Source organism: Centruroides sculpturatus, unplaced genomic scaffold, assembly GCF_000671375.1.
Source record: "Centruroides sculpturatus isolate CEXI.00-Female unplaced genomic scaffold, Cexi_2.0 scaffold1174, whole genome shotgun sequence".
Classification (NCBI taxonomy): Eukaryota; Metazoa; Arthropoda; class Arachnida; order Scorpiones; family Buthidae; genus Centruroides; species Centruroides sculpturatus.
The window spans coordinates 22761-37480 of NW_019385474.1; the positions used below are offsets into that span (position 1 = coordinate 22761).

At 27.9% G+C, this 14720-nt stretch overlaps 1 protein-coding gene across 1 annotated transcript in view; it reads left to right on the plus strand.

The window, feature by feature from the left end:
• The window catches only part of LOC111639318 (L-threonine 3-dehydrogenase, mitochondrial-like), a 35848-nt gene extending 22237 nt beyond the window's left edge, over positions 1 to 13611 (plus strand). The window contains exons 5-7 of the mRNA XM_023385170.1: positions 8052 to 8142; positions 10830 to 11096; positions 13319 to 13611. Of these exons, the coding sequence (XP_023240938.1) occupies positions 8052 to 8142; positions 10830 to 11096; positions 13319 to 13464 (504 nt within the window). The 3' untranslated portion in view covers positions 13465 to 13611. The remainder of the gene's footprint in view (positions 1 to 8051; positions 8143 to 10829; positions 11097 to 13318) is intronic.
• The last annotated feature ends 1109 nt before the right edge of the window (positions 13612 to 14720 follow it).

Below are 14720 nucleotides of genomic sequence, written 5' to 3' on the forward strand. Positions count from 1 at the left end.
AAAAATATTATATTTGGATTCTACTTAATATAAAATGTATTATATTTATATATAATTTTATACATATTCTATTAGAAATTACTGTTAAAATATTTAATAGATTAATTTATAATTATATTTCTGTCTTTTTTTTATGATACAAAAACTAAATTTGATATTTATTACTATTTTTAAATGATAGTTTTTGGCACACTTGTTAGTTTAATCTGAACAATAGGATTGAGATTTGTTTCAGCAAAACAACAATTTATAGAACAAAAGAAATATTGTTCTATATTTGACAATTAGGTCAGAACCGGTAAGGAATGCAATACATTATACATTGACAGAAATGGAAATTGTATTTTTATACTTAAATATAATATACATATGTACATTCTTTAATAATTACATGTTCAATTTTTATTTCCTTGTATTAAAAATTCATGTAAAACTAGCTTAAATACTTAATTCTTAATAGCTAATGCTTAGCCAGTGAAATGATTTTATTTATCTATAGGATTTCCGGAATTTTTTTTTCTATGATGCATAGATTTACGATAATTTGATTTTCAAATTAGATAATACTTTTATTTTTGTTTCGTAAATTGTTGTATGATGTTCAATATTTACATAAGTATATGTTTGTTTTCTTAGAATTTCCAGGATTGAATATAAACATGTTTGGTGTAATTCAAAAGGCTGGGTCTTTTGGTTTTACTTTCAACAGTAATAAACTGTTACATTTTAAGAAATATTTAAAATATCCATTTGGATGTCGAACTTATAATGGAATCAATGAGGTACCCAGAAATAATGATGAAGATCCGAGAATTTTAATAACAGGTAATTTAAATTTTAATATATATGTATTTTTTTCAGCTTACTTTTTTTCACCTGTAAACATCAAGAGGGTCTTTTAATTGTACTCATTATGGATTTGATCAGATGGGTGATGAGTATTGACATGGATCTGAGATGGATCTTCCAAAAAGTTAATAGGATTTCTTTTTCCCAAATTTGATCCTTGGTCCTAAAAGAGTTAAAATAATTATTATTTTCATAGTCAACCTGATTCAGCACCTTCTGATTTGGTTATGATTTCATTCATGTTTATTTTGATGTTATTGGAATCAGGATGTTGACTATGACCTTCTGGTTCAAACTCATCATTTCACCTGGATGGACAAAAATTTCCCAAGAATTTTCCAGAATGTTCCTGTATATTGGGCAACATTCCTCATTACTCAGCTGCCCCATTATGGGCCTGGCCAAATCAGCAATGGGTTTGAACAAAGGCCTTCTTATTGCTCACAGGACAGAAAGAGTAAAAAAAAAAAAAACATTATCCTATACAGTGCAACACTATATTATACATATAATATTTTTGCTATAAATCCCAGGATGAAAAGCATGAGAAACATGCTTTCAACCTGGGATTTATTTTTAACAATAACTTTATTCCCTGGGACTTATTCAAAGATTGGAACTTCAATCCAGGGTTTAATTGAAGAAATATAGTAATTTACAGCAAAAATATTATATTTGGATTCTACATTTCAATAAAGTGTAAAATATTTGTCTTGATATACATAATCTACATTTAATCTATATAATTTGATCTATAACCATTTTTATTTTTTTTTATACATTACAGAATTTCAATTTGTTTGCTAATTTTTCAAAATTTCTGATATGACTAAAGCATTTTGTTTAAATTAATAAAAGAGCATTTTAGTTGAAAATATGCAATTTAAGTAGTTATTTAAACAATTTTCATTAATAGAAAATTTAAATTTAATATTGATTTTCATACATACATACATACATACATACATAATAAAGGTTAGTTTTTGTTAAACTATACAAAGTGAGAGTAATTTGCATTAAACAATTTTTCTTTATTTTATTTCTTCATAAATTAGTGAAAAATTTCTAAATATTTCTATTAACTTGAAACTATTCCATCAAACATTGACTTAAATTTTTATTTGTAGAATATGTATTGTATTTTTATGATTACCAAAAGTACTTTCATATTCTCAAATAAAAGATTAAAATTATAAAATAGTCTTATATGAGCAAACTAATAAAACAGTTCTGTTAGTTTATGAACTTATGAAACTTTCTGAAGATTAAAATTTCTAGAGAAATTTTATTATTATTTTTTAAAGCATAACATATTACACAGTTTAATTAGTTTGTATATATTAAATGATATTTTAAATAAAGCAACATGTAACATAATGACACTGTTACAGATGTAAATTTAACATTTAAATAAAAAAATTATAGTCTGGTTATTTCATGCATTCTTTGTTTTGTTCTTATGAATTATAGTTTATTTGTTTTCTGTCATCATGTACAGTACATGTTAATAAGCAAATGTTATTTTTCTGATTATGTAATAACAACTTAAATGCATTTTAGCTGTTTCATTTTATGTATTTACTAAAATAACAACAGTAATGATGATATAAAATTTATTTTCTTATGTTTATTTTATTTCTTTCACTCAAAGTATGGTATTGATTAGTATCCTGTTGATTAAATATCTACTGGAATTTTGTGGAAAATCTAAATTTATAATGTTTAAATCAAATCTCAATGAATTGGATTTTAAATTTAAAAGAGAATTTTTATCACTTGCTATATTTTGGATTTGTGAATCCATTAAAAATAAAAAATTAATTTGTACAGAATATTGTGATGTTTTTTCCCCCTCCCAAATGGAACTTTAACTAGATTATGTAGTCTTTCTTTATAACTATTTTTGTTCTGGTCAAATAATTAATTTCACTTGTAAAACTAATAGTTTTTTTTTCTGAAATATATCGGTTATTGCTTTATTTAATTACAAATTTATCAACAAAGAATTGAAATATGTCTAGGTACAATAGTCCAGATAAACAATTTCTCAATAACATTCTAGTAAATATTTCGAATGTTTTAAGTTTCATTACAAGATGAAATACCATAGCGTGTAATGCAGCTAAATAAATCATTCTCTGTTTCATCGGAACTACAAAGTAATTGCAATTAATTAAGATTTCTAGATAGTATCAAATATGAGTTCCCAATTTTTTTGTCACTTGTCAACCCGTTCCCAATATCACATTAAATTCATCAATCTTTCTCTCTCTTGATACAAGGTAAGAATAAATTACAAATAAAATGAAATAAACAACCAAATGGAAATTAATGTCTTCTGTGAATTCTGTGTTTTATGTTTAATGTTTTATATTACATTATTAAATTAAATATTTAATACTTTTTTAGGAAGTCTTGGACAACTTGGGACTGGATTAGCAAAATCACTAAGGTAGGAAAAATAAAAATTTATATTTTATTTGATTGTAAATTTATATTCACTTATGATCAAATTATGAATAACACATTAATTTGAGAGGTATATCCAGATTATCCAGATGGGAGTGCTTATGATGCTGACACACACCATTGATACTAAAGCAATTCGTTTTGTTACTTTAAAACAGCGTTTCTCAAAGTGAGCGATAACGTCCCGTTGTGGGCGCTGGAGGCTTTCAGGAGGGCAGTAGAAGGCTCAAAGAGAACTGGGGGGCGTTAAGGAAATATAGAGGGGCAACGGCAGACAAATTCTATATATAAAAATTCGACGGAATATATATAAAATGTTGACATTTTATATATTTTTTATTTTTTATTGAAGGTCACAACTTGAATATTTCTAACACATTTACTTTTATTTNGAATTTCAATTTGTTTGCTAATTTTTCAAAATTTCTGATATGACTAAAGCATTTTGTTTAAATTAATAAAAGAGCATTTTAGTTGAAAATATGCAATTTAAGTAGTTATTTAAACAATTTTCATTAATAGAAAATTTAAATTTAATATTGATTTTCATACATACATACATACATACATACATAATAAAGGTTAGTTTTTGTTAAACTATACAAAGTGAGAGTAATTTGCATTAAACAATTTTTCTTTATTTTATTTCTTCATAAATTAGTGAAAAATTTCTAAATATTTCTATTAACTTGAAACTATTCCATCAAACATTGACTTAAATTTTTATTTGTAGAATATGTATTGTATTTTTATGATTACCAAAAGTACTTTCATATTCTCAAATAAAAGATTAAAATTATAAAATAGTCTTATATGAGCAAACTAATAAAACAGTTCTGTTAGTTTATGAACTTATGAAACTTTCTGAAGATTAAAATTTCTAGAGAAATTTTATTATTATTTTTTAAAGCATAACATATTACACAGTTTAATTAGTTTGTATATATTAAATGATATTTTAAATAAAGCAGCATGTAACATAATGACACTGTTACAGATGTAAATTTAACATTTAAATAAAAAAATTATAGTCTGGTTATTTCATGCATTCTTTGTTTTGTTCTTATGAATTATAGTTTATTTGTTTTCTGTCATCATGTACAGTACATGTTAATAAGCAAATGTTATTTTTCTGATTATGTAATAACAACTTAAATGCATTTTAGCTGTTTCATTTTATGTATTTACTAAAATAACAACAGTAATGATGATGTAAATAAGTATTTAAGTATATAAATATATTATTTTTTTAAATACGTAAAATAATGAAATCAGCAAAAATTTTAAGCTTGTTAAAAAGAAAAAGAAAAAAGAAAAAAATGTTTTCTTGCTAGTAATCGAACCATTTGACACACCTCCAAAATGGAGCTATTTGATTGGTTGATGGCAAACACGTGGAGTTTCCGCATGTTCTCCTTGACCAGATATGACGTAAAATTGTCATCACGCTATTCAATTTGTTCATTTGATTTAGAGGTAAGGAACTTGAATCATTTCTCTGCCATATTCCAATATGTTACATATTTTCTGAATTAATTTTAATTAATTATATATATAATTAACTAAATTATATTTTTTGAAGTAATTATAATTTATGTTTAAAATCATTTTATACCATACTATTTTATTTTTTAAATTCGTTCCTCCCTGCACATTCTTACTCCTTTTCCATGCCCGTTATGGAGTCGATGTTTTTCGTTTATTCAGTGGATCCTCGTTATTCAGACCCTTATTTCCGATCTAGTTGAAACCATAAGGGTTTTTACTCTCCGCTCTTTAGAAAAATCACAAATTTGATCAGGCCCACAATCGAGGAGAAAGGATCATAAAGATGTGGAGTGCTTTCGTTAATAACGGTTGTTTCGCACTTCCGCCATCACGGGCGTGTGCCGCCGATTGTAGGCACTTGCAAAGTTTATACACCTTGTAAATAGATCTGGTTTTTTCCGCCCTGTGGGCGCTAGGAGGACCTCTTAAAACAGACCCATTATGAATTCGGCCATGCCCACAATGGAGCGACCGGGCCCGGCATATCCGAAAAATTCCTGGGGATTCCTTGACTCGTCCGGATTCGATCCCGGGTCACCCAGAGCCATAGANAAATTATATATATATATAAAATTGCATGCATCCTTTGTTAACACAGCCAGAGTGGTAAATATAAGGAACTTGAGCTGATTTTTTAAAATTAATCTTAACAGTGTAATTTGTATTGAAAATAAATAAATCCATAAATTTTGGAGATAGACTGCCCTGGATATGTCAGATTTTCATGATGGACTTGATTAAAAGGTTCTCTTAGTATCATTTACTCTTTCCCAAAGAAAAGAGTAAACAATAATAAAGTTATCAATGAATTAATTGTTTAACAAGTTCCACTATATCAGCATACAGTGGAAACTTGATTATCTGACAAATGAAACATGATTATCCAAAAGTTTTGAAAAAAGATGCAATATTATACATACTTTCCATGTAACTGGAAATCACTACATCTATCAATTGTAGCACCATGAAATTAGATTTTTAGTAAGTTAATATACCTTCAATTACAATAATTGCATTTATTATTTTTGAAAGTATAAGGTGTAATGCTTGATTTATCCAAAATGCAAACAAATTCCTGGATTATCCAAAAGACTGCTTGACCCATCAAGTTTATATTGTCATTGCAAACTTGACATTATCTATTGACAGGTTGAAGTTACACTCAATATGCCAAATCAGTATTACATATCTTTTTTGCAAAGTTGAATATTGCTTCATTGCTGTTGAACTACTGAATGTTTGTTTCAGTATATCTATCTGAATCTTATCAGACAAACGAGTTTAGTAAATGCAAAAATTAGCATTATTAATGAATTTGGATTCAGATAGCATAAAATAATAATTGTAGTTTTATGAGTGAGATGTAAATTTGGAAAAATTAATTCCATAGTTTACTGAAAAGCTTGAACAATATGCCTATAGAAAACTGACAGTTATCCAAACAGTTTTATGATTTTATGGAATTCTCAACATGGTAGATACATTGCTTTAAGGTAGTAAATTAAGTGAACTCTCTCAATACAATGCCAAAGAGTGACCATATTCAGAACATTACAATAACAAATACTTTATACTAAAAAGTACTAACATAAATTGTTATATTTTAATTTTTCATTATTATTAACTGTGTGTGTTTGTGTGATTTGTGACTTTCCTGAATTAAATAGTAGTTAATTTATATATGACTTTAACCATTATTTAAAATTAAATTTAAATCCTTGTGATTTATAAATTATTTACAATGTAATTTAAATTGCTAGTGTTTATTACCAACTTGGATTTTATAATATACTAGAATATTGCAACATACTTCTAGTATTGGTTATCAGGAATTTTGTAACACTTCTAGGAGCGTTGGAAAATTCCTGATAACTGATTATTTACTATGATTTATATAATTTGCTGGCATCAGCTGTGTGTGTCATATACACTTCACACTCAAAAAAATGCAATATCAGAGTATCACACTTTTGGATATCAGTTTAGATTGAATCCCAAGTTGGAAACCATTATTTGAGATTTGAGAGATTTTATTTGTTAACAGTTTGATAAAATCCAATAATAAAGTAAATATTAACAATCCAATCAGCAAAATGTTTAACCCATTTATTGTTTTATAGACATGCAATTCGGATAAAAAAATGATATTTTTAATTTCACTTTTAATACGGAAAGTAACCAGAAATTTTATAATTTGTTTTGTTAGATTAAAATAAGATAAAAACAAAATTGTTTTTATTTAGCCTTCTAATATGTAATTTGTAATAATTCATAAGAACTAGATAGTAAACAGAAACATACTTTTAGTATTGGTTCTAGTATTCAGAATTCAAAATTGAATGCTGAAAGCAGTCATATGAGAGTCATTAACTTCCTTCATTTAACACTCAGTTTGGGAATAACATTGTGTTATTTTTTAAATATATGCATATATTTGCTAATTATGATTATATTCAAAAACTGATTATATACAGTATTTACATAAGATATTTGTAAATTAAGAGTCAAAACTCTAGGATTAAATATAATCAGATGAGAAACAAAAATGTTAATACTGCTTTATTAGATATCAGGTGTTAAGTGTTTAAATGTTGTTTCCATAAATCAATAATAGCTGCAAAATAACAATGTAATTTGATCAATTAGTCAATGTGGTAAAATTGACCATTTAGTGTGTGAAATTTCTTTTAATATTACAATTGAAAGGGAAATTTTGAAGGCTAAAATCTCCTCGAAGCACACATTTCTATGCCATTTAACTTTTATACCTTGATTCTGGCAGTTCTGCTTTTCCACTGAAATTTTCTTTTTAACAATAAATAATATCATCCACTTAATTAAACAGTTATCAGTGGATAAAAAAAAGCTAATGGAAAATTATTTGAAATGACTGACTGACTGTTGTTTACTTCAACACAATCAGTCTCTCATTAACAAAGTGGAATTCACAGTTGTCTACATTTTAGATTGTTTTATCTTGGGAATCTAATGCTGAGGTTTTGACACTCAATTTAGAAAAATTTTGTATAAATTATGGAGACAGTGACAAATTCATAAATACAAAGTAATTCGTTGCTAAGAAGCAATGAATTACTTTGGATAAAATATTCAAAGTAAGATACATTTTGTTTTTAAAAATGAAATATCAATAAAAATTTATATATATAATTAATATCATATTTCAGTATTATAACTATCGATTTGGACTGGATTTTCGCTGCCTGAGGTTTCCAGGTGTGATTTCTGCAGACACTCCTCCAGGTGGAGGAACTACAGGTTAGTGTATTTTTCATTATGTACAAGAGTACATTAATTAGTGTACATTTCATTATGTATTTTTCATTATGCTTGATGTTACAAGATAAAGATATTAAACACATATCTTGATAGCATAACTCTCATACCATTACCATGATAACAAATTTTAATTTATATATTGTATTTACTGTTGTTGTTTTTATATTTATTAGAGACAATAATCAATTTGATCAACAAAATTATACTTTTAATCACTAAACTTGATCAATACAATTCTTTATAGTGAAATCTCTAATGGTAATAATGATTTATTGTTCAGATGAATACACAAAAGACAATTATTACCTTAGGTTAAGTTTAGTTTAATACATAACTAACTTAACCTAAAAGAAGGAAAAGGATGTAAGGAAAGATAGTAAATGCAATCTATGAAAGTCAGATATACTTGATGTCAATAAACAATAGGTACACTTCCTAAGTTCTTACCAGCATGCCTGTCCAGTACATGTTCAGAAGTTATATCTTTGTCTGGTCTTGTAATCATATATTAAGGTTGTAATTTTATTCTGACAAGAAATATTTAATTAAAATCACTAAAAACCTAATATCCAGCAGAGTAAAAGAAATAAGTGCTAAGTATGATGTCCATTCAACACAGGCAAAAATGTTAGCACATTTCTTTTAATCTGCTGGATATTAGAACTTTTTTGTGATTTTAATTTGAGTATGCCCTGTTTTTGAATGTTGGTATAGAAATATTTAATTTACCACTAAGAATTGACTGTGTGTAATACCTCAAGGAATGAATTCACTTTATCTGAGGACCAGGTTGCTAATGGGATCAGATTCATTGTCTCCCATATCTTCATATTCTTTTCCTCTGTCTCTAGATGCAGAGGATTCACACATTTTTGGTTAAACACCAGGAAGATAAAAGCATTCTCGCTACACTTTTTTTTAAAGCCTCCTATCCTTACATACCTTTTTGGTTAGTAAGAAATATCCTCATCGTTAGAGAGTTTGTTAGTCTGTTCCAGATATTAGTTAAATGAAATAAATGAATTTTGAAGAAAAGAACTGAAAGGAAAGGAACAAGCTGCCTAAGTTTAAAGAATCCACAATTATTTGTTTTAAAGAAACCATACTGTTAAAGAATATTGCAATTTAGGTTTATATTTGACTGAGCTTGACATTACTTTCTTAAGTTAAAATGAAAATTTTAATTGCAACATTCATTTTATCTATAAAATACCACTTAAACTAAATATTGAAAATGATTATATTCTAAGGCATGATTTTCAATCTTGTACTAGTCTGTGTAGTCTTTTAATGGAAAAAAGAAAATTTTATATAAATTGAAAATAGTTAAAGGATGTAAGTGTTTAAGAATTTTGTCAAATTGTTTTAAATGGATGCTTAATAATTATTACATTGTGAATAATTAATTAAAAATTAAAGTGCTAAATTTATTTTAATAATATGTACAAAAAATTAGTCAATAGATGTTAAAGTGACTAATATTTTTTTTATAAAATTTGTGAAGGTTGAGATCAAAGTTAGCAGATTTTATGGACTTGGCTGTAGAAAGTTTTGAACTACTTAGTATAAACTTATTTAAATTTAAAATTGCATTTGGAAATTATTACAGATTTTGTGTACTCCAGTTTGGGAAATACAGTTCTATAGAGCAATTACTTTCTTCATCAATACAAGCATATGTTTAACAATACAGTAGAACCTCGGTATACGACCTTAATCCGTTCCCGGTGTTTGGACTTACACCGAATAGGACGTATACCAAACCAACCTTTTCCATAAGAAGTAATGTAAAAATGATTAATCCGTTCTCATGTAAAAAAAATGGCTGGCTTTAAACACCTCGCTTTCCTCGCTAGTTTCTGCTTGATTTTTCATGAGATTAGCATGTATCCTTTTAACTTTCTCACAAATAATTTATTCCGATACACTGTCGCCGGCACACTGTTTTTCAGTTATCCAAAGCAAAAGCAATTTCCCGACATGATCTAATGTCTTCGATCTCTGTTTAGAAATTGATTTAACCCCTTTCGCAATGTTAGCAAATTTAATAATGTCTTTATTTTTCACGATTGTCGATATCGTCGTTCTCGGAATACGGAATGCAACAGTTAAATCTCGAACAGCGTGCCACCTTCATATTTCTCAACAATCTCTTTTTTCAGTTCCGTTGTGATTCTAGTCATTTTTTTATTTTTCTGTTGCCCTTTTGCAATTCATGATGAATAAAAATAATAAAATGTTACTTACAAATTAAAATCAGAAGAAATTTAACAAAGTTATAAACCGTGGCACCATGAACATCTAGTCTGGTCTAGTACACTGATAGTGCTACTTGTTCATAGATGGCGTGTATAATTGAATTAAGTCGTATACCGAACAAAAGTCGTATACCGAGCAAAATTTGTTTTGTCCAAACAGGACGTATTCCGAATTGGACGTATTCTAAAGCAGACGTATACCAAGGTTCCACTGTACTTTTTTAAGCTACTTTAAATAAAAATTTTGCATTTATCAGTGGATTTTTTTTATTATATCATTTAAAATTACATTAAATTTAATCCTTTACATAATAATAATGAGTTCATTTGTTTATTAGAGAGCAACATATTTTCTGAAATATTTATTTGTATTTAACAGCTTTTTTCTAATTTTTACTTCATTATTAGATTATGCAGTACAAATATTCCACGATGCAATAGAAATGGGAAGTTTTCAATGCTATTTGAAACCAGATACTAGATTACCAATGATTTATATTGACGATTGTATCCGTTCATTGGTGGAGATAATGCAAGCACCAGAATCTTCACTTCGAATGAGGACATATAATATTAACGCCATAAGTTTCACTCCAGAAGAAATTGCTGATGTCATAAAAAAGCACATTCCTAACTTCACCATCACTTACAAACCAGATTCAAGGCAAGATATTGGTAAATATTGTTAAATTATTTTGATGATAAAATTTAGTTTTTATTCTAAGAACTTAGCCCAGCTGCATAGTTCTGTGACACTTAACTAGGTACATTGTGAGAATTGAACTTGTTCTATTTAATACATGGTTTTTATTATGTTCAATTTTATTTAAATAAAACTAAAAATAACAATAAAAAATAGCAAGAACACAACGCATTACCATCATGATTTTATTATTAAAATAAGGAAATATTAATCAGAAATCTGGATTACCAAATTATTATGGCATTTGAATTAATTAAACAAGGCTATCTGACTTACAGGTAACTATTTCATACTAAGAGTAATAATTAGAAGTAATTTTGAAAATAGAACCTGAAAATAAGTAGGTAATTTAGATTTGTAATTGGCTGTAGAATATTGTATGGACTTAGTACCATATTTAATTCATTAATTTCCACACATTTTTTCCAAAAAATTTTGTCAAAAAATTAGTTTCATTCAAAACAAATTTGGTGATGCAAACCACCAATTTTCCACCAAGCTGGAAAATTGACCTGGAGCAGTGTTAAATGCAAGATGCATGCTATGCTGGTTTACAATATTTTTCTTGGAGACACAACTAATGAAATGAAAAAACTTTGCAGTGCTGGAATACTGATCAAATAATTACCCCTGGAGGAAAAGCTGTATGCAGAACTGTTAAAAGGATTGGATTTTAAGAAACCACTCATTTTTCTAAGATAATTTATTAATTTCTACACTGTGTGTTTAGAATAAGATAATACAGTAGACTAAGGAGAAACTAAAATTAATTTTGTATTAAATTAAATTAAAATGTATTTACAGTAGACCCCCTATAACACCTGTAGATAATTCCGTGTTATATGAATTCCATGTTGAACGAGTCACTTAGATTTTACAAATACGTGTGCCGGGCTGTGAACGGCTCATGTATTTGTAAAATCTAATTGACTCGTTCAACATGGAATTCATATAACACGGAATTATCTACAGGTGTTATAGGGGGTCTACTGTATTTGTAGAAATAATTTGTGTAATCTTCTCCATTTGGGAGGAATTAATCGTCGAAACCCCATAGATGTATGATAGTTGTTTTTCAACTTTAAAATTCATGCAGTGGCTCTTTTTGTCAAACTTAAATATTTCTAATTCTTCTAGCATCTGGATGGAGTCTGTGTGTTTTGCTCTCTTGATGATGGTAGCCTTGTCAAGGAAGGCATGCAATTCTTCATCAGTTGCATACATTGCTATGGCAGTGTTTTGTTTATTTTTATCAATATCATGTTTGTGTTCAGCTAGTCTTATTTTTGAGCGACTGTATTTATATCAGCAAGCTCCAATGATCCCTTTATATATATATATATATGTATGTAAGGGTTGTGGGAGCTTGCTGGTATAAATATGGGTATGTATGCTAGTTTACTTATCTGATTTGAATAGCCACAGCACATGGTTACTGCAAGAACTTTATCAGGAATTTAGCTAGTACAATTTCCAACAACACTCATAACTTGGACCCTAAAGATGAAAACCAATACAATCAACATACAAACACAAGCCATATCATTCTAAAAAATAAGCACAATATGCTACCACTGTATAAAGAAGTAGCAAATCTAAGAGACCAAATTAACTTTCAGGTGCAATTCTACCATCTTTAACATCCTTAGGAATGGAAAAGCTAAGACTAATAAACTTATGGTATTGGGGTATATAAAATTTATTTGAAAGATTTGGCTACGAACTTTAAAATATCGGTTCCACCACAAGGTCACTTAAAATAAAACTAGATGAACACACAAACATGATATTGACAAAAAGAAACAAAACACTGCCCTAGCAATATATGCAATGGATAGAGAAGCACACACCTTCCTCGACAAGACACCAAGATTCTAGACTGCTGACTCCACCAAGATTCTAGAAGCATTAGAAATATTTAAATCTGACAAAAAAGTCACTGGAAAATTTTAAAGACAAAAAACAACTGCCATGCACTTGGCAATCTTTATATGATCATGCGACCTAATATGACATAACATAGGGACACTTTAATGAAAAGTTCTCGGTTATAGTTTTAAAAAATTAAATATTTAAAGAGTATATTTGTATATTTTTTTTTGTACCATTAACTTTTATATTTATTATTACTTTTAATTTTCTCTACAAATAAATTGTTAATTAACAATGTCATTTCTACAAAAATTAATTATAGCTGACAGCTGGCCACAGATCTTTGATGACAGCAATGCCCGGGCAGACTGGGGATGGCATCACCAATACAATTTGGAAGAACTGTGCCTGGTGATGTTAGAACGTTTGAAGCAAAAAAACCACATCAATACATCAATGGTCAATTAATGTAAATATCCTACTATGTTTACACTTATTTTACCAAAGATGTGAGTGTAATTCTTAAATGTACATACTGAAAGGACCAATAATTTTCTAAACAAATATTTAATATCAGGATCTTGACATATAAACTATCAAAATTAATTTTGTCTTCAATATATAAAATTTGTTATATGTATAGATATTCTTTAATGTATCTATTTTATGTTAAACATTTGAATTTTAAACATTTTTGGTGGACAATTTCTGTTATAAAACTATTTTATTAGAAAGTTGTAATATTATATTTTATTCATATGTTATATATATATGTAAATTATTGATGTTAAATCTGTTAAACTTTTATTTACTTAAACTTATTTGTTGGATAAGTTGAAAGATTTTAATAAATTTTATCACAGATACTATTTGAAAAGTAAGAAATTCTTTATGGTATAAATTACATTTATTGTAAATTAGCTCAAGTTATCACAGAATTTCAATAAACAATACCAGAACCAGTTAGAGGCAGCAAGTTCAGAGGTCCCAAAATTGAGCCTATGATAAATATAAATGCACTATTTTTACTTCTGGGATCAGGTAAAATGGCTGACATTGCAAATGTGCCATGGTATGAAAGAAATTGAGATTAATACTCATTCAGGGTCTAGACCAGTGGTTTACAAAGTGGACGATGAGTAAATGTAGGAGGGACGAAAAGAAGTGGGGTACTAAATGGTAACCTTAGGTGAGGATTGGAGTCACTGACAACCTTTTCTTTTCCTCTGTTAAAATTGGTAAGAAGAAAACTGTGTTTAATGCTTTCTAAATGTGCAGAACAATGTACAGTAATGACAAAAAATGTGAATTCTTAGAAAAACTTTTCTATGAATTATTTAAAAGTCTTTCTCACACACACAAAAATAGGTTAAGAAGCATTGGATATACGTTTAGGGAACCAAGGGACGGTGGCTCAAAGCAGTTTGGTAATCACTGATCTAGACCAATGGTGGGCAACCCCCGGCCCGCGAGATGTTTAGAAGAAATTATAAATAAATATTTTTCGATGTAATTCGTCTAGTTTAAATTGAATATTATTTTCTGAAGTGTTGTGGCAGCAATGACAGGAAAAAATAAGGGAGTCATTTCCTTATTCAAACAAAAAATGGGAGAACAGAATTTTTCTAAATTATTTATATCTCATCGCATCATCCATCAAGAAAATCTATGTGCAAAAGCTATGCAATTAGAAAATGTAATGTCTGTCGTATCCAACTACATAG